Below are 22,085 nucleotides of genomic sequence, written 5' to 3'. Positions count from 1 at the left end.
CAGATTCCAAGCTTTAAAAAACATTGTTACATATCCTCTGTATATATAATACAGGGTACAGAGACTAGGGAATGACGGGGGTGGGGTTAGACATCGATAAACAAACAATTGAGTACAATTTGCTGCGCAAGGCGGTTGTCAGTGAAGGTAATGACACTCCAGCTTCAGGGGCCCATTTGTATGGTCACTTCCAAGGCCCTGGGAGGGGCCCTAGCAATGTCTTCACGGTCTTGTGCTTCTGTAAAATTTGCAAAAGTAAGGTAATGTTCCATTCTTTTTCTTTACAAGGGCCGTCTAAATGGTACAAGTTTCGGGCCTCATAAACCATGCATCCGCCCGTGACGGTCCACTCTGATAAAGGTAGGAGCGGTCTGGGTTGGGAGAAGACAAAAAGAGAAACAAAGTTAAGGAAGCGATTTAAGTGCCGGAACTCACTCCTATATCCTTAACAACCGACTGGGGCACACATCGCTTCTTCGGGAAGACATGCGTCCTACAGGCAGATCCGGCAGGCTCCGAGCTCTCACGCCGGAGGCCTCGGAGGCGGGGCGAGAGGCCTCCCGGTGATCGGAGGGAAGAGAGGCTACCGGACAACCCGCCGCTGGGTATCCGGCCCATCGCGAGCATGCGCGTGCCGGCGGCCCGTTCCCGCGGTATCTTGTCCGTCCGGGCCGCCGTCGCGGGTGGGGAAACTCCTCCGGCCGCGGTCTCTGCGCATGCCCGGGAGGGCGGGTCCGCTTCCCACTCCCGGGAGGAAGGCGAGAGCAGGTGATGTGGGAGCCGGCGGGAGTATTTGCCGGCTACACAGAGCGTGGGCCGGAAGTGGAGGAGCCGAGAGCGGCGCCGCAGGAGCTCCGGGCTACACCGTGGCGACGGCGGCGGCCCCTCGGCTGGAGGAGGACGATGAGGAGCGACGGAAGCGGCGCGGGGGGACGCTTCTCCGCGGCGCCGGGTTCCGAGTCCGCGGCCGACTGCGCAGCCTGCGAGCAGGTCTAAGTAAGTGCGGTGCGGGCCGCGGGGCCGCCGTGTCCCGGGGCCGCGGGGGGCGGCCGGCGAGGGCCTCCCGGGAGCGCGGGGCTGCGCGCCCAGGGCCGTGCGGGACCGGACGGAGCCCTCTCCGCAGCCTCGCCGGCCGAGGGGGGAGAAGCCCAAACAGACGCCGCTGTGGGAACCGAGGCGCGCCGATTCCCGACCGCCCTCCGGTGCGGCGCCGGGACGCTGTCCTAGAAGGTGTCTTAGAATTCGCTGTCAGTGGTGTTTCCAGTAACGTGTACAAACCAGCGCGTGGACACCATCCATCCCCAGCCTAGCCCTCCCCCGCACACAGGAAAAGTGCAGCGAAAATCCCAGCTGCCAGGTGTGAGACATGGAGTAGTCCTGGCCCACTCAGGTCAAGAACAGGTTTAGACCCTGCGAATTCCATGGCAGGAACTTTGGGGTGTTTATGAAACGGGGCGGGAGCACCCCATAGAATTAAGTCAGTTTTGCTGTAGAGTCTTGTCAACATGTGTTTTCTGCAAAATGCATTACGAGAGTTATTGCCCAAGGTATCAGAACCCCAAGCAAAGTCTTTTATTCGATAGCTCTTTGGTTTAGGTTCACCATGTTACAGTTACTGCATAGAAAGGCACAAGAAGATGTGGGCTTTAAGTTTTGATGCTTGGCTTTTCATGGATCCTCTCCTGGTATCTTTCGGCACGCGTTAAGAACTTGTGCGCAAGCGTGGGTTAATCTCGTATCTTTTGCTGAGAGGTTAAGTTTTATTCCACGAGCTAAGAACTCGTGGTTGACCATCTAGTGGTATGTCATAATTGTCCTGCTTACGTCCTAGATTGCTCAATTCAGTAGTTGTTAATAGAGACTTACTGTGTGCCATGCATTGCTCTGTCGACTGAAAATACGGATTTGCATAAAATGATGTCACTGTCATCAAGGAACTCGCAGTCTCTGTAAAGCAGATGAATTACACTACGGCAGTGAGTGCCACCACATGAATTTGTACAAACTATAGGATGTGAAATGGTTGGCAGTAGGGAGTAGAGGACCAGGGAAGGCTTTCTGAAGGAGCTGCTACCTGAGCTGGGTTTTGACAGGAAAAAATAAGGCAGCGCCCTAATTCCTTCCTGTGTGCACCTACTCAGGTAATCTCCAGTGAGTCCTACCATTATTTCATCCAGGTCTAGCAGACCTTCTAGTTGTACTTATTCTGCTCTAGTAGATAATAAAATGCTTTAACTTTTGTCTCGTACAAGTAGCTGCATGTATTAACATACTGTGTTACAGTTGATCGCAGCCGTGTTTCAATTACGTGTTTGACCCCCTTTTTACACACCAGGAGACATATATTTAGAAAGCTTAAGTGAGTTGGCAAAAGCCACCCAGCTGTCAACGTACGGAGCCTGAAAACACCCTCGTTCCCACAGCACGACGCTGCTTGCCATTGATAGGTCCTTTGGAATGATGAAAGTGAGCCAGCTTATGAATATCTGTACATACGGACCTTGGCGAGCCTCCTGGCTTCTCAGCCACGCCTCAGGCCTGAACGAGAGCATTTACTAACCAAGCTGTCCTGGGTCAACATTGTGACTTTAGAAGTGGGTACAGGAAACAATCCAACCTAACCTTTTTCTGGGATCTCTTCTCTCCGGTCGCTTACCTCAGGAAAATCTACTTCTGTTTCTCTGTTTTTCTTTAATTTAGAACTCGGTTGTTACTCAGAGATTCTAAAATCTTTCTAATTATCGGTTAGTCACCTCAGGAATGTTTGAGGCCCTTATATACTCTTTTGAGAACAGACCTAAAAAAAAAAAAAAGGGTTCTAGTTTTTCTATTTAAGATTTTTTCCCCCTCAAGTGATAGACTGCATAATAAATTATTACATTTTACGTTGCTGTTTCGTATAAGTCTCAACTCCTACAGCAGTATATTGTACTGGAATTGCAAAGCTGTAGTATATCCAGGGTGTGAACTGTGTGCATTTATGAGCTAGCCTGAGAATCTTACTTCTTCTGTAACACTGATTTTATAAGAAAATAAATTCCAAGTTTCACCCATTTAGTTAATAGTATTTAGAACACTATCCCGTCGTTAAGTTGGAAAGGTCCTGAATTTCATTATCAGTTTTAATTCTTACATCAGTGTTTGCATTTTTAGCCTTGTGGATCTATTTTTTTAACCCTTTTCTTTCTTTGATATTTATAATCTCAGAATAAATTGTGATTGACTTCCACAGTGACAAGAATCTGTTATCTTTGTTCTCTCAGAGTTGACTAGATTTGCGAAGTCTTCTGTGCTTCAGGCGAAAGGGAAAGCACAAAAATGCTACTAAGTTGCTGCCTGGTATAATGTTCCAGATGTCTGCTCAAGCCAATTGAAATCCCAGTTTAAATCCAGCATCTCCATAGGCAGTTACTGTTGATTTGTCCCATAGGACTATTAATACACACTTTTTCATTATTGATGACACGTGGGTAACCATTAGGGAAATAGATAATTCATCCTGTGGTGTCTCCAGCACACGGATAGTGGCTGTTTGTGTTTTCATTTCAGCTGTGCAGCTGGCATGGTTTCTTAACTTTCCAGTGCTTAGCAGAAAAGGAGATCCATTGATGCAGGAGGGCTGAATCTGCTTTCTCTGTTACTTGAAATGTGATTGGAAGCTGTGAATTCCCCCAGAGGATACCATTCTCCCCCTGTAATGCAGACGTTAGGTGTGACACATGACTTTGCTTTCCACTTTTTAGTCTTCCCTTGAACCTACACATGGTTTTGTCACTTGTCGGTATGTTTCTGTAATGTACGAGCAGTTTTTATTTTTAAACAAGATGTTCCTAAAATTATCAATCGAGATGGATATAAAGGCCTTTAAAATAATAGTACATTTATGACTTCTTAAAATTGTATTTATAATTGGTTACTCTTCAGTCAGATTGTTTTTGGGGGAAGTCATATTTAATTCATGTATAGGTAAAACATCTTTTGTAGTTTTCAAAGACCTTTTACTGTTGGCAGAATCAGTAAATGAATATATACTGTGCAATACGATATAAACTTCTGCATTTAAAAAATAATGAGAATAATTAGCATTTACTTTTTTTTTTTGCGAGACAGTTCCAGCCTTCATTAAAGTATAATTTTATCTGCGATTGAAAGAGTAACATATTTGTTCAGTTTACTCTGCTAGTATTATTGGGGCAGTCATAATTAAATGTATCCATTCCCATAGTTTGAGCTTTAGATCTTGATATATCTAAGTTGTTAATCTTTATTTATTTTAAAGTTTTGGATAAAATATTGCTAAATGAATAAATAAGTGGAATAGACAGCTGTTTGATGGAAAGTAAGAGAAATTCTTAACCCTAGAGTTGTACTTTGTCCTGTTTTTAAAAAATTGGCAAAAATTTCCCCATGGTTTCTTTAAGTATTCAAGCATAATGAAATCCAGAGATTACTAAAATTATGTTGTGAAGGACACATAGTTAAGGTTTTATTTTTCTTTTGCTCTATGTAAGGACAGTGTGATCTTTCTCTAATTTTCCTTGGCCCCTCTATAATTCAATTTATGTTAGACATATACAGTTACATATGCCCATGATCCCTGAGTAGACCGAGGGCTACTGAGTAGATCATGAGCTACTTAGGAATAGGACTGCATATTTATAAGTTTTAAATAGTCTGTAGTGTCTGAGCACTATGATTCAGATAGCAGGTGTCTGCAAGTATTGGTGGCATTGTCTTTAATCTTGAAATACTATGATAAGATGCAGTGGAATCTGATGAGGCTGGGAAACCAACCCTGGGACCATTTTGTGGTCTGGGCTGGGTTTGAGAACTCCCTTGGGGGACGTGTAGTTGTGTTCTGAGGACTCATATGATTGAAGGTGGGCATACGTTTGGTATTGATCTCTCTTTTTTTTTAAGCCTCAGCTTATTGAACAGTTATTTAAATATTTTTCCTTAGAAATGGAACCATTTGCGATCCTCCAAGTACATATATGAGGGAGCACATAAGGTGATTAAAGGAGGTCAGATGCACATGTTCATCACTCACTCAGTTGACTGGTCACTCAGCTCACCCTGTAACCAACATGGTGGTTCTGACAGTTTCACAGCTATAAATTGTTTATATTTTTAGCCTTAAATGGGTTATTGTATACTTATATGGGCTGATATTTAAAGATACGAAGCATATGGAGCAATAAAGGTGAACAAAACAAGTTAATGACTATAAAATTCTCAAGATGAGCATCATCAGATTTCTACTTTTCATTCATTTGCTCAAAGTACTTATAGAGTATAAAAAGATACTACTAATATTTCAGAACCATTCTTTTAAAAAGAAAACAATCATAGTTAGATTTACTTTGTCTATACATTACAATAAAAATTAGTCTTTTTTTTGCGGTATGCGGGCCTCTCACTGCTGTGTCCTCTCCTGTTGCGGAGCACAGGCTCCGGACGCGCAGGCTCAGCGGCCATGGCTCACCGGCCCAGCCGCTCCGCGGCACATGGGATCCTCCTGGACCGGGGCACGAACCCGCGTCCCCTGCATCGGCAGGCGGACTCTCAACCACTGCGCCACCAGGGAATCCCCTAGTCATGTTTTTAATAGATTATTTCTTGAGAAGTGCTCACTAATATCAGATGGCACCTCTAACCACTTCATCTAAATAAAAAGCACAAAAATTGTTTTTAAGGTTGATATTTTTTCATTCGGATATAAGACCTGTGCATGTTATAATAATGTACCTATTATTGATATTGTAACATAGTTAAATTTACTTTGCATGTTATTTTATATGTAGCCCTAGAATCAATTGTTTTTTTAAAAATATATTTGTTTACACATCATGCTTTTTTGTTCCTAATTAACATAAAGCATGTAAAACATCAGATGAGGAGGATTTGTTTAGTTTTGGGTGAGTCTGTGTTGTTAACGAAGCATCAGGTACTCAAGGAACAGATAAATTGAGATTATCGATGGAGTAGACATGGAGAATGGGAATAATTCATAAACAAGTATGATGGTTGGAGCCATGAGAAAGAATGAAATCCCTGAGGGAAAGAAAGGTTAAATACACAGGGCCTTGGAAAATGCCAACATTTAGGGGTGGGTCAGAGCGAGAAACACAGGGATTTGATTATACTGGAAGCTGAGGAAGATTCCAGGTTTGGTGCTACTTAGGGGTACAGTGTTGCAGTGTGGATTGAGAAAAGTCCATTGGATTTATTAGTAAGTGAGGTTTGCTTTTTATGAGAGATCATCACAAGAGCTCATGCATCAGATCCTCTACTAGCGAGGAGTTAGCAGTTACTGCGGTGGTCGAAGCCATAGATAGATGGGCTTTAGAGACATTTGATATGTGAGAGCTGGTGTGATAGCTTGGCAAAGGTAGAATTGAGAAATGAGAATAAGTGAGGTACTTATTTAAGACGTAGGCATAAGATTAGAAACAGAGTAATAATGTAGAAGAAGAATGGCAGATGAAGGATATTGGTTGACCGAGCTTCTATGCTCTACAGGTCTAATGTTCTTTCCCTCTAAACAGCCTTTTTAATTAGTATAAACATTGATTTCACTTGGAGTACATTAAACTGAAATTTCTCTTTATTGTTTATGATGCTAAGATGTTATCAGCAGGTGCATTGCAGCATGCAGAAGAACCTGGCAAATAACCCATCTCTTCTGGCAACACATTTCATAAATTTTCCTCATAGGATGTACTTTTTTTTTTTTTTTTTTCGGTACGCGGGCCTCTCACCGTTGTGGCCTCTCCCGTTGTGGAACACAGGCTCCGGACACGCAGGCTCAGCGGCCATGGCTCACGGGCCCAGCCGCTCCGCGGCATGTGGGATCTTCCCAGACCAGGGCTCAAACCCGTGTCCCCTGCAGTGGCAGGTGGATTCTTAACCACTGCGCCACCAGGGAAGTCCGAGAAAAGGTTTTGTTAACCCTTTATTCAAACTAATTTTTTGACAAAATAAGTGGAAAACTTACTGTTAGCTCTAGGATCTGTGCAGTGGACTGTACCGGCGGCAATGTTCATTTTTATTGATCATCAAAGCATCTGGGTTTATGTGAAGTTGTTTTTACATCTCAGCAGATGGCTCTAGTAATTGTACTTTGTTGATAGTTTCAGCAAATTTATCAAAAAAAATCCTTCCTATATTGTTTGATAGATCCAGTTCCATTAAGAGCATGGAGGTGTGATACAGAAGGAGGAGCAGAAATTATTGGCTAATTGGGTTATAGGAAAAATAAGGCAGTTCGTGCATGGAGGTCTCTTTCTAAACCGCCAATATGCCGTAATGTATTATAGAGAAGAGACACACGCTCTAGAACAGTTTTTATTAACCTGTCCTTAAAATTGACATCCATTTGATATTCCTCAAAATGAATTGATTTTATTGACTTCCACAGTTTAACAATCCATTGCAAGATTACCTTTGTTTATCACAAAGTCATTTAATTAAGGCAGCTTTTCAGGAATGCTTTGTGGAAAACTGCAAGGTTAAATCCCTACTGTTCCTAACCAATAATGGACTCAGATATGCCATTTTTCTGGTGTCCAGTCTTAAATATATATGTCTGACGCTCAGAATGCAGTTGTGTTTTCTTAGAAATCTAATAATTCAGATACATTACTGGATTGTTCATTTAAAAAAAACATTTTAGTTTTGAATATATATAAAGTGCTGTACTACCCATAGGGATACAGTAGTGAAAAAGAAAAACACAGTTCCTGGCCTTACAAATTTAAATTCAATATTGTATGTTGAAAAGATTCTGAAGACGAAGCAGCTGTTATAGGAAATTACCAGTGATTTAAGAAGCATCCATACCATGAACATAATGAGATTCTAAGAGACTCAGAAATAGTTAGATGCTTTGAAGTCAGAGATTAAGAGCTTTGGGTCAAAAAGGCTTGATTTCTCGTCTTGTCTCTAGCATTAATCAGCCTCGTAAACGTTAGCAAGTTGCTTCACCTCTCTACCTGTTTTTTTTTTTTCATCTGTAAAAGGGAAATAACATTACATGCTTCCTTAAGTTGTGAGGATTAAATGACTTAAATTGGAAAAATGAGTCAGCTGAAAATTAATGAAAATTGCTCAGACATTGTTACACCCTCAGAGATGCCACCAGAGCATGAGGTATGCTGGGGACTGTGGTTCCTGACAGAGGAGCCCAGGAAGACGGCTGCTGTTATTCACTAACCATGATCACAGGGAGACCACACTTCTGTCCCAGCCTCACTTCACTTCGAAATATGTCATCTCAGCCAGTGAGCAGGTCTCTGGATATTGAGAGCTAGCGCATCAACAATTCCCTATTCCGGGGTTAAAATGCCCTTAAATATTTCTGTAGTTACAAATGGGAGAGCTGGTTGGATCAACAGTGAGATGCTTGAGCAGAACTTATTTCAGAAGCTCTCACTGATCATGGATCCTGTCCTGTTCCCATCCTCTGGAAGAAAGAGGAGAAGGAAGAGCCCAGTGCGAGAGACCAAAAGGCTGATGGCTGTACAGAGCTTGTGATTTCTGGGGAAGAGCTCAGAAACTTGTTTTCAGGAAATTTCTCAACAAAAGATTTGATTGTCATGTGATGCTGGCATTTCTCATGTTCTCAGGCATTTCTCATTATATGAGGTTAGATTTACTGTGTACATTATAGAAAGACCTTTAAAAAATAGATGTTTTGCCATAATTTCCTATGAATGATTATAAATATATGCAAGCAACTGTGTGTTTAAAAAAGCAAATTTATCTTTAAACATCTAGTTGCAGTTCCCAAGAAGGACAGAATGAAATAAGATGATGTAAAAACAAAGATGATGGTAATGATGACAGTCATGGTAATGACGATAATAGCTGTTTACTGAGCCTTTTCTGTGAGTGAAGTCTTGTTTTGGAGGCAGAAAAAAAAAAAGAGCCTACTTTTTTAAAAAAGATATTTTTTCAAAGTTTGAAAATCGAAAACTTTATATAGTTTAATCTATATAGGTGGTTTGAATTTCAAAATATGCCCTGTCCATGTATTATGAGGTTTATGTTTTATTTAGTGTTGTATTAGTTTTTTATAAGAACTTTGATGTGAAAACTTGAGTCAATTCACTCCTGATTATCCAGGTTGTAGGAGTGCTTTGCCATGCCCTTATCAAATTCCTATATATTTTTTTCTTATAGGTGCTTGGTAAGTTCTAATTTTGATGTTAATTCAAGCAGAACATGGTTAAGAATGTAGTAGTACAGCCAGAAATACTAGTCACAAAAGCAAATGAAGTTAATATATCTGTAGCATTTGTAAATGCTTTTTTATTAATTTTATTTGATAATGCTGACCAGCTTTATAAATAGGCATTTTTAGAATTCTCATTCTACTGAAAAGGAAATTCAAACTGGAAATAACTAATAAACCCAAGATTATTAACAAATATATGGTAGAGCAGACTTTAAGGGTGATGGAATTTTAGTGTTTTTTTTCTACTATATCACCAAATAAGTGATATTTGAGTTACTCATCTCTCTGATACTTCTGCCATAAACGATTGGCTTGACTATGAAAAAAAGTACATTTTTTCCCTAAAGAAATATCTTAAATGGTATCTTATTTTCCAAATGACACAGTGCCTTAGTATATTTGTATGTTATATCCCAAACCTTGTTAATCCTAATCATTATACAAAAATTATTTTATTTTGATGTATAAAGTAAATGCCAGTCTGTTTTCAAATTTTCCTAATATAACTTCCGGGTACAAATGAAAATCATTCTCTTAAAGAAATAAAATTAAGTAAGCATTAGATGAAAAATTTAAGTGCTCAGATGTGTTGTTCAGACTTATCCACTACAGTGAAGGATTATAGAGTAGCCCTGTATAATTTAAGCTGTTGATGAATAGTGACCAGAGATTGTAAACAGCATTGATTATTGACCTGGAACAGTTATTCAGTATTCAGTGTAATTGGCTTATTTGGCTGCTGTAGTGTAGCCTCTTTCAATCTGGTTCTTATCCAGGTCTGACACCTAATGCTCAGGTATTGCTTCTCTAGTTGTTAAGCTTGGATTTTTGTTTTACCTCACATACCTGCTTTTCTCTGGCTTAACATAGTGCTTATTGTAATAAAACTTGCTGCAACTGGGTGGCAGTGTTGATTTTAGAGAAACTTCAGAAAAATGCTACACTGTTGGTTTATGTTCAAAGAGAGTTATTTGAACGCAAATTCAGATTCGAAGGTCCATGTTTAGCGGAATAGTAAAATATTTTTGATGAGATTATAATGAAAAATCGAATCTATTAAATTGTCTAACTCATCTTTGTAGCCAGTATAATTTAACTTGGTTTTCAGCGTTTAAATCTAATTTGATGAACTAAAATGCCACATTTATTAGCTTATGACATACAGTAAAATTTTATAAAGATAAGTCATTAACAATTATTTATTAAATTTAAGAATAACTTCTTTATGGTAGTTTTGTTAGTGAGTAAAAGAGAATGTAATTTTTAAAAATGGTAAATATATAAGTAAATGAGTACTACATAAGCAAAATTGTAACATCTCACCTCTTGTGCCTTTTTAAGACAACACACATAAACTTTATTTGATAACAAAAACAATGACTTCTGAAAGCTTTTCTTTTGTATTTTCTTTACATCAGTTATAGTTTTTAGCAAACTTTAAAAAGATTTTTCTCCAGTAAGTCGTTTTCTTCATTTATCTCTGGTTCTGAAATAGAATTTCTGTGTCTTTGTTTCACACTTATCCCCCAAGTGTTTATGGCCTTATCAGTATACTGTAGCAATCTTTGTTGACCCGCTGGTATGAAATTGCAGTGAGGGCTCTATAAAAGATTGAGCATATTTCACAGTATTAACTATCTAAAGTTTCTTTTTAATCAGATATGAAAGACAAATTATTAGACTTTTTCTTAAAAATAATACAATATTAGAAACTAGTGTTCCATTTAAATTATTTTTTAAATTTAGCTGTGAGAACCTCCAAATAGAAGGGAACATATTTTATATTTTTTATTTTAGTTGAATTATAATTTTTTTCTATAATGTGAAAAAGAAAATTGACAATAAATTCTATTGGATTGGTCTTGATAGGTTAGAATCTGTTAACTACCTCTTTAATAAAATTTGCCCTCAACCTACCTAGCTCAGTAAAGTTGTTTTGGGTCCATCTCCTAGAGAAATGGAAACAAAAGCAAAAATAGACAAATGGGACTTAATTAAACTTAAAAGCTTTTGCATAACAAAGTAAATCATAAACAAAACGAAAAGACAGCCTATGGACTGGGAGAAAATATTTGCAAACGATGAGACCAACAAGGCCTTAATTTCCAAAATATACAAACAGTTTATACTGCTCAATATCAAAAAAAAACCCCAAAACCCTCAACCCAATCCAAAAATGGGCAGAAGACCTAAATAGACATTTCTCCAAAGAAGACATACAGGTGGCCAGTGACACATGAAAAGATGCTCAGCATCACTAATTATTAGAGAAATGCAAATCAAAACTACAATGAGATACCACCTCACACTGATCAGTCAAAATGGCCATCATCAAAAAGTCTACAAATAATAAATACTGAAGAGGTTGTGGAGAAAAGGAAGCTCTCCTAAACTGTTGGTGAGAATGTAAATTGGTGCAGCCATTATGGAGAACAGGATGGAGGTTCCTTAAAAACTAAATATAGAATTACTCTATGATCGAGCAGTCTCATTCCTGGGCATATATCCAGAAAAGACGAAAACTGTAATTCAAAAAGATGGATGCACCCCAGTGTTCATAGCAGCACTATTTACAATAGCCAAGACGTGGAAGCAGCCTAAATATACATCAACAGATGAATGGATAAAGAAGATGTGGCATACACACACACACACACACACACACAGTGGAATATTACTCAGCCCCCAGAATGAATGACATAATGCCATTTGTAGCAACATGAATGGACCTAGAGATTATCATGTTAATTGAAGTAAGTCAGACAGAGAAAGACACCATACGGTGTCACTTATATGTGGAATATAAAAAAATTATACAAATGAGTTTATTTACAAAACAGAAATAGACTCACAGATATAGAAGGCAAACTTATGGTTACCAAAGGGGAAAGAGGGGGAGATAAATTGGGAATTTGGGATTAACAGGTATACACTGTTAGATAAACAAGGACCTACTATGTAGCCCAAGATACATTCAATATCTTCTAATAACATTATGGAAAAGAATGGAAAAGAATCTGAAAAAGTTATATATGTGTGTGTGTGTGTGTGTGTATGTATGTATCTATATATAACTGAATCACTTTGCTGTACACCTAAAACATTGTAAGCCAACTATATTTCAATTTAAAGAAAGAATAAAATACCAAGGAATAAATTTAACCAAGGAGGTAAAAGAATTGAACACTGAACACTATAAGACCTTAATGAAAGAAATTGAAGGATACACAAGAAAGCGGAAAGGTATTTGGTACTCATGGATTGGAAGAATTAATATTGTTCATACTGCCCAAAGCAGTCTACAGATTCAGTACAATCCCTATCAAAATTCCAGTGGCATTTATCTCAGAAATAAAACAAATAATCCTAAAATTTGTATGGAACTACAAAAGACCCTGAATAGTCAAAGTATTCTTGAGAAAGGAAAACAAAGGTGGAGACATCATGCTTCCTGATTTCAAACTATATTACAAAGCTATAGTAATCAGAACAGTATGGTATTGGCATAAAAACAAACACATAGATCAGTGGAACAGGATAGAGAGCCCAGAAATAAACCCACACATAATATGTCAATTTATGACAAAGAATATACAATGAGGAATGGACAGTTTCTTCAATAAATGATATTGGGTAAACTGGGTAGCCACATGTGGAAGAATGAAACTGGACTACTGTTTTACACCATACAGAAAAATTAACTCAAAATGGATTAAAGTCGTGAAATTTAGCACTAACTCAACAAGATATATGCACCACCATGTTTACTATAGCATTATTTACTATAGCCAGGATACAGAGACAACCTAGGTGTTCATTGATGGATGAATGAATAAAGAAAATGTGGGATGTGTCTGTGCGTACACACACACAATGGAGTATTATTCATCCATTAAAAAGGAGGACATTTTGCCATATATAACAACATGGATAGATCTTGAGGGCATTATACTAAGTAAAGTAAGTCAGAGAAGGACAAATACTGTATGATCTCACTTATGTGTAGATTCTGAAAACAAACAAAACAACCCCATACTCATAGATAGAGAGAACATATTGGTTGTTGCCAGAAGCTGGGGGTAGTGAGCAAAATAAAAGAAGTGGGTCAAAAGGTATAAACTTAACAGTTGTAAAATAAGTCATGGGGATGTTATGTACAGCATGGTGACAAGTTAATACTGTATTGCATGTTTGAAAGTTGCTAAGCGTAGATCTTAAAAGTTCTCATCACAAGAAAAAGATTTTGTAACTATGTATAGAGATGGATGTTAACTAGATTTATTGTGATCATTTTGCAGTATATACAGATATTGAATCATTATGTTGTACACCTGAAATTAATATGGTATATATCAGTTTTACCTCAAATTAAAAAGTTGCCCTCACCTTACCTAGCTGACCAGTGGGTGCACCAGGAGCACTAGAAGCATGCTGCTTGGTCTCCAGGCTCTTCTGTCTGCAAAGCTGGGACACGGCCAATCCACTTATGCACCAGAGTGTTTGTTCCCTCATATAAAAAATTGAGAACATGGCATCAACTTATTTTTCTGTCAAATCAAGGAGAATACATGAATGAAAGTACCTGCATTTTTTTTAAGAAAATGAATATAGTTTGATGAATATTTGTGTTTCATATATACAGCAGTGGAGGGAGAAAGGAGACCTTGAGAACTGAAGGGATGAAGAAAATTAGAACAATCGATTTTGTGGATGGATTGATGTAGGTTTCCAAGGATTCACCTAGTACCATGATTTATTACATCATGGATCTAACTTTTAAAATAATAGATGTATGTTGAATTACTGATTCTCCCTATCTCTGTCTCTCTTCAGGACGCTTACGGAGAGCCACAATGGAAAAGTCCTGGATGCTGTGGAACTTTGTTGAAAGATGGCTAATAGCTTTGGCTTCATGGTCTTGGGCTCTCTGCCGTATTTCTCTTTTACCTTTAATAGTGACTTTCCATCTGTATGGAGGCATTATCTTACTTTTGTTAATATTCATATCAATAGCAGGTATTCTCTATAAATTCCAGGATGTATTGCTTTATTTCCCAGAACAGCCATCTTCTTCACGCCTTTATGTTCCCATGCCGACTGGTATTCCACATGAAAACATTTTCATCAGAACCAAAGATGGAGTGCGTCTAAATCTTATTTTGATAAGATACACTGGAGACAATTCGCCCTATTCCCCAACTATAATTTATTTTCATGGGAATGCAGGCAACATAGGTCACAGGTTACCGAATGCATTGCTTATGTTGGTTAACCTCAAAGTTAATCTTTTGCTTGTTGATTATCGAGGATATGGAAAAAGTGAAGGAGAAGCAAGTGAAGAAGGACTCTACCTAGACTCTGAGGCTGTGCTAGACTACGTGATGACCAGACCTGACCTTGACAAAACAAAAATTTTTCTTTTCGGCCGTTCCTTGGGAGGGGCAGTAGCTATTCATTTGGCCTCTGAAAATTCACATAGGATTTCAGCCATTATGGTGGAGAACACATTTTTAAGCATACCGCATATGGCCAGCACTTTATTTTCATTCTTTCCAATGCGTTACCTTCCTTTATGGTGCTACAAAAATAAATTTTTGTCCTACAGAAAAATCTCTCAGTGCAGAATGCCTTCTCTTTTCATCTCTGGACTCTCTGACCAATTAATCCCACCAGTAATGATGAAGCAACTTTATGAACTTTCCCCATCTCGGACTAAGAGATTAGCCATTTTTCCTGATGGAACTCATAATGATACATGGCAATGCCAGGGTTACTTCACTGCCCTTGAACAGTTCATCAAAGAAGTAATAAAGAGTCATTCTCCTGAAGAAATGGCAAAAACTTCATCTAATGTAACAATTATATAATTTTTTTTTGATTAATGCACTGTATTTTAATTTGTGCAGAATGATAAAGAATGTTCCTTTCTAGAAGTGTGTTATATCTGTACTTGTCTGAAGAGTGACATTAAACTTTGAAAGGACTTCAGTGCTCCTTTAAAATGATCCAAATAGTTTTTTACATTTGAAGGACTATAATCATTGGGATTTCATACATTTTCATCGAACCTTTCAATATGGTTATGTATCCATATCTTTAGTTTAGTATGCTATCATAATAGCATATTCAGAAGTTTCTTGTTGCTGAAGTTGTGTAATCTACGTGACACTTAGATTAATGACTAAGTGTGGAAGGAGACATGTAAACAAGAAACCTTTGGGTATTATTCCTTTAGTAAATATTGGGACAATCATGGTAAGCAAACTTAGTTCTGTAATTGCATTTTTCACCTTAAAAATGAAATGCATGATGGTATTTTATTCCTTGACTTATGCAATGCAATGTTTTTAATGTAAATACTGGTCATATACCAATGTATATGGTAACCTGGGTTATATCTATTTTTATGTAAACTCTATTTTGTTTTTAGCAAGAAATGAAATTGAGGCCTATGTGCAGGTTGCCATTGAATTTTGCTCTGGTGAATGCTGAGATCCAGCTTTTTCTTACAAATAAATGGGACCCCATTTTCCAATATAAACGTACCGTGTTTTGTTAGGTACAGTCTGGATCATGGCATGTAAAAATAGAAATTGAGAATTTTACTGCAGCTTTGATGTGCATATTTGAACTTTTTAACATTTGTAATTTTGGTGGCAAAGAGAATTTTAGCTTCTGTCGATTTTGTAAGTCTACAGCTGAACCACTAATAGCAGTCATAATGAAGATTAGAATCTGTTTAAGAATTAGGAAGTCTTATCATTACATTATTGTACATACTATTTTACAAGAATTCCCACATTTCATTTTTAAGTCCAAGTATCTAGGTATATCTGTCCCACTAAAGCCAGGATATCATTTATTGGACTTTCTGAAAATAAAAGTTACAAAAACAAAAGTAAATGAAAACTATATTCTTTGGTCTGATGTTTCAGTTATGAAATAGAAGAACTGCATCAAAAGACAGCTTTAGGAAGTCTTATTTATTTTCTACATGTGAGAATGTGCGGATAAAGGAACTCTAGAGCTTTTGATCACAGAACCTGTGACCACATTTAACAATTAAATGGCTGTAAGTGGGAAGTAGTATTTCGACATATAGAAGGTAAGAAAAATCTTATTTAAGAAAAGAGCCCCTTAATCCTTACAGGATTTACCTTAAGATATATAAGCTAAGTTGTTTCAAGCAGTCCTCAAAAATTAGATGTAATTGAGCTCTGTATGTTATGTCAGCTTTAACACATGATATTCTGAGTATTTTAGCTATATTTATTGGCTTTGTGCAAGCAGCTAGGGCAGAGAAATAATGGGTCAGTAATCTTGACCTTAATTGAAACTCTTTCCATAGAGATAGGGCTAGAAATACTTTTGCCAAATAACATTCTTATCATTCACTTTATGTCAGTATTTAGAAAAAAAATAAATTATAGCAAGTATGATTTCTAAAGGATAATGTTTTCTATAAATTGTAAAAACATCATGCGTTTTTAAAAAAAGTTGGAAACGCGTATCATGGAAGGTGTATTTTATATTTATAAATTCACTACAATTAAAGGCTACTTTTCATCTTGTCAATCATAGCTATATAGAATGACTATCCTAAATAGTAATGTATGAACAAGAACGTTAATACAACAAAATGTAGTGTATTTAGACATGAGTTTACATGGCACACCTTAGACTTGTATCATTCTTTAAAGTTTACAAAGTACCTTATGTTTTCATGTGATGATTTAGTCTAGTACACTATGGAGGAATTTATCAACTTTAGTTATAAATATTATGCTGATGAAGTATAAAAAGCTTTTTCTTCATCAGTGTTTTGTTTTATGCTGCCTTTTTTTTTTTTTTTTTTTTTTAGTACTCCAGGTTTATTAACAATCCCCCCCTCTTCTTTTTGACCCAGGACTTCAGAAGTTGTGGAGTACATGTGTCCCATCCCTACCTTCATTCTCCTCTTTGGGTTGAGGAGCCTTTCTTTCTGCAACAAAAGGAAAAGGTGTCTAGGGTTGTAGCACATCTTTCCTTCCTAGTTTCCTTCTGTATTTGAGACTGGTTCCTTAGATGGGAAGAGAGTAGAAGACAAACTCCTATTATCAGGGGTCCATGAAGCCTGTGGCATCATTTTTTTAAAGCATGTCTAATATTGTGGCCAAAGCAATTGGTCTTAATAAAACATGAATTCTTCATGAGTCATACCTTCATTTTGGACTCATCTCTTAGTGGGAATAGGTGTGTGTCCATCTTGTTTATTAATTTCTGGCTCATTGATGTAAGAGCAGCTGTAGGAGTTTCTGAATGAGTTTTTAAGTTATTAAGCTACTGGAATTTGGAAACCCTAGAGTGATTTTAAATATGGCAAGAAAAAATCCGTTGAGATCAAAATCCATTATTTTAAAAGGGATTATTGGGGGTAAAATGGCAAAAAAGATCCTAAAAAAAGATATTACAAAATACAGGAAAAAATCATTTGTAACAGATAAAAGAATACTAATAGGATAGAAACAACTGGAAAGGGAAATGTGACATCGTTCTTAAATGTAGATCTAGGAAATAATTAGCTGGTGAGGTTGGTGAAAAGGAAGCATAACATGTAAAACAGATCATTTGAACTCAAGGTGTTTCTAACGGAGAAGGCAACTGGAGCACCTGATACTGCATCTACCCTATGTCTTTGCAAACACTTTGACTGTAAAATTGGTGGTTTCGTTAAAATGGTGTTCTGAAATTTGTTATGGGGCAGCTTAAATTTATCTTTTCATGACTGTAGACAGTTGAGAATAACCCAAATTCTACCTTTGGTAATGCGTCACCAGATTAATGATACCGTAATATTTATTGAGAATCATACCACCTGATGCTTTCATACTCATTTCTTTTGTTTATAAGATTTGGTTTGAGGTGGGTGTGGGCTTGTTTGGTGGAATTAAAGAATGAAGGCCATACTCAGTTTTATATAAACTAACATGCAAGCCCAGCCAAAGTGTAGTTTTTGACTGAGTCCTGTCCTTGAGGTTAGGAATAAATAAGGTAAACCTTAAAAGAGGGTGTCGCAGAAGTCACTTTTTAAATTAGACTATGATTGAGATATACTGAAAACCTCCACTGACCTCTCCCCTCTCTGTTTTTCTTATTATGTTTGACAGCAATTATGGAGAAGGAAATGTGAAAAGAATTAGTCATAATGCTTTTGGATTATCCTTAAATTTATGTATTTTCATATCACTCAGGTAAAGTTGGGAAATGACAGAGCACAGACATATTTTTAAAATCGGAGTAGAAAATAAAAAGCACTTCTGTTGACTTATATTGCCATATGCGCACATCATCTCAGCTAATCAGAAATAGTATATTCATTTGTATGACAAAATAAATGCATTCATCCTAATAGTAGTCAACACATTTTGCCAGATGGTGCAAATATACCTCCATTTATATTTTGTATCTTAAAAATGTAGTTTAACAATAGGACTGTGTGTAAGAGACACTTTTTTTACGAAAAGTGTCATATATACATATGTAACAGGGATGAGTGTGTGTTGTTTAACATCATTTATAACAGAATTTCTGTCAGTACTCCATATACTGAAAATTCAAGTTGTTTTCAACTTCTTCAAATGCGTTCAGGATAAAATAAGTTAACCCAATTTCATAATGTAAATCATATTTTTGTTATTTGCCATATTTTATTTGAAGCAGTGATAAAATTTTATAACTCAAATCTGAATGTTATAGTACATTATGTGCTAATCATGGCAAAAGCGAACATTTACATTTGTGTTTTTACAATAAATTTCTTTTAAAATACACTTTCTATTTTTCTGTACTGACATATGCAATAAATTGATACATTAAAAGTTTGATTAATGTCTTAAGATAGTTTGTATTCAGTCTTTTCTATTAATCTAGATTATATGGTAGGACATTAAAGCTTCCTTAATGATCAAATAAACTCCTGAATTTGTTCAGAAATTAATTTTTATTGTACTAATGGTGTGAATAAAAAGTAGAAGTTAGATTTATTTTCCCTTTCCTCGTATTTTTCTCTCACATACATTTCATTTAGGCTAATATTAAATATTTTCTATATGTGAACTGCTGGTGAATGAATAGACCCAAAGCATTTGATTAGTTACATTAATCTAGGAATAAATAGATTTTAACTGTTCATGGTCATGTTGTCTTGAGATTTCATAAAGTGCCCTTTTATGAAATTATGCTTTTTTTTCTTTTATTATACTGTGTTAATGATTTGGGATGATTACAGAAATGGCCTAATATTCATTCGACCTTTAGGGGGCTGTAGCTTGCTTTCCTTAACCAGAAATTTGCATGCTTAAATAGTGTCACAACCAGCTGGATGATAGGAAATGTATGACAAACCTTAAATGGCCCCCTGTAAGTGCAGATGAAGAATTCACCTAGTGGAGACCATTTTTCCATGGGTAGATCTGGTGGGAAGAAGCATCCCTCATGTACTTCCCTGAGAGATCACCAACCTGAATCCTTTAGATAACTAGTTCTTATTTTCAAGTGATAATTTTTTCACATTCCTATTTCACTCTTCAACTCCTGCTTTACATCCTAAAGATGATGAGCAGTTGGATCTGGTTAGAGACTGTAACTCCTGTCTTATTAAGGGGAAGGGAGGGAAAAGATACCTTTTGAATACCTACAAGTGTAGAATGTGTTAATGTCATTGAACCCTCACAGCAAACTGTCTAGTAATTTACATATAAAACTCCCATTTCATAATAAACGAGCTCAGAGTGATTCAGTAATGTGCTCAAGATTACCCAGAATGGAGCTGGGATCTGAATGTATCTCCAGTTCTAAATCTAGGACAATTGCACATTCCCTCATTTACTCAGTGAAACAATTTGTTTTTATCCATGTTGGAGTTGATTTAAGACATTGAAATGAAATTAAAAGTGGCTATGTATAGAAAATTAGGAATATACAAGAAACTACACTTTTTTCAAAGTAGTTAAATATATGTTCCTGCAGGAAAATGTAGAAGTTAATTAACCTCATAAGACTTCTCATCCTCTTTCCTCAGCCTTTTATAGAAAAATTTAGGAGTCATCTTCCTCGTGAAGTGAAACTGATATATCTGATCTTGCTGTTTCTTTTTCCAATAAGATTTATTTTCCCAGCCTTTCCTCTATTACCATACCACCATACCAGTCCCTGGAATTATTTTATAATAGCTGACATTTTAATTGAATGCTTGTTATGTACCAGGTATTGTTCTGACTCCTTTTTGTCATTTATTCTTTTTTAAAAAAATTTTTGGCTGCCCTATGTGGCTTGTGGATTCTAGTTCCCTGACCAGGGATTGAACCCAGGTCCACGGCAGTGAGAGTGTGGAGTCCCAACCACTGGACCACCAGGGAATTCCCTGTCATTTATTCTTGATAACTGAATAGTCTATGATCTGGTGTCCAAATCCACTGACCCCACTCCTCCATGTTTGTCCTGTTCTAATTTGTCAGAAAAATCTGCATGCCTTTCCCTAAGAGCATTTAATGACTTCATTTCTCATTAAAGTCAAGACTTCTTGGTCTATAAGGTCCTTCACCAACTACACAATCTCGTTGTGAAAGAAGTTTTCTCTTTCTGTTTCATAAGCCAAATTCATTCCTTCTCTATGTGTTTACCCGTGTCTGGTGCTTTAACTGCTAGGTGGAATGTCCTCTCACCTTGCTAGGCTCCCAAGCTCATCACCCGAATTCAACATTGTACTGGAGGTTCCATGCAGGGCAATTAAGCAGGAAATAAAAGCCATCTAGATCAGAAAGGGAGAAGTAATATTTACAGATGATGTGAGCTTGTGTATAGGAAATCCTAAGGAATCCACTAAAAATATGAGAACTAATGAATGAACTCAGCAAGGTTGCGGGATTCAAGATCCATATACAAAAATCAATTTCATTTGTAGACACCATCGATAAACAACCCCCAGATGAGAGTTTTGTAGCTTGGATTATGTATCCCAAAAAGATATGTTGAAGTCCCAACACCTGGTACCTATGAATGTGACGTTACTGGAAATAGGGTTTTTGCAAATGTCATTAAGATGTAATTCAAATGAGATCCTTCTGGAGTAGGGTGTACCATTAATATAGTATGACTGGTATCCTTATCTTAAAAAGAGAAAAGACATAGAAACAGACATACATGGAGAGGAGAATAACATGTGAAGACACAGCCAGAGGAAAGATGGTCATGTGGCAATGAAGACAGGTTGGATTTATGCAGCAGCACCAAGGAATGGCAAGGATTTCTGTCAGCCGTTAGAAGCTAGGAGAGAGTATGGTCCTGCTGACACTTTGATTTCGGATATCTCTCATTCAGAGCTGTGAGAGAATGAACTTTTGTTGTTTACATCACTTAGTTTGTGGCTCTATGTTAATGGCAGCCCTAATATATTTTTTAAAATTCCATTTACAATAGCACCAAAAATAATGAAATACTTAGGGATGTACTTAGCAATAAAGGCAACATGTCTTCTCTGCAAACTACGTAACATTTTTTAAAGAAATAAAAGAAGTCAAATAAATGGAAACTAATCACATATTTGTAGATTGAAAGATTTATTATTGTTAAGATGGCAATCAAGGGATCAATCCACGAAGAAGATATAACAATTGTAAATATTTATGCACCCAACAGAGGAGCACCTCAATATATAAGGCAAATGCTAACAGCCATAAAAGAGGAAATCGACAGTAACTAAAGTGGGACTTTAACACCCCACTTTCACCAATGGACAGATCATCCAGAATGAAAATGAGTAAGGAAACAAGCTTTAAATGATACATTAAACAAGATGGACTTAATTGAT

General features: G+C 37.1%; 1 protein-coding gene across 2 annotated transcripts; it reads left to right on the top strand.

The window, feature by feature from the left end:
- The first annotated feature begins 731 nt into the window (after positions 1–731).
- On the top strand, positions 732–19,101 carry ABHD13 (abhydrolase domain containing 13). 2 transcript variants are annotated; one of them, XM_033435066.2, is made up of 3 exons: positions 869–996; positions 13,881–13,958; positions 14,072–19,101. In XM_033435066.2, exon 3 carries the CDS (start codon positions 14,092–14,094, stop codon positions 15,103–15,105), a length of 1,014 nt encoding a protein of 337 aa, XP_033290957.1. In that variant the 5' UTR covers positions 869–996; positions 13,881–13,958; positions 14,072–14,091; the 3' UTR covers positions 15,106–19,101. The 2 variants fall into 2 exon arrangements, with proteins under 2 accessions (XP_004273657.1, XP_033290957.1); XM_004273609.4 differs by lacking the exon at positions 13,881–13,958 and having other exon boundaries at positions 732–996.
- Positions 19,102–22,085: the final 2,984 nt, after the last annotated feature.

Source organism: Orcinus orca, chromosome 18, assembly GCF_937001465.1.
Source record: "Orcinus orca chromosome 18, mOrcOrc1.1, whole genome shotgun sequence".
Lineage (NCBI taxonomy): Eukaryota > Metazoa > Chordata > Mammalia > Artiodactyla > Delphinidae > Orcinus > Orcinus orca.
The sequence above is the reverse complement of the archived record's forward strand: the minus strand, read 5'-3'. Positions and strand labels throughout refer to the sequence as shown.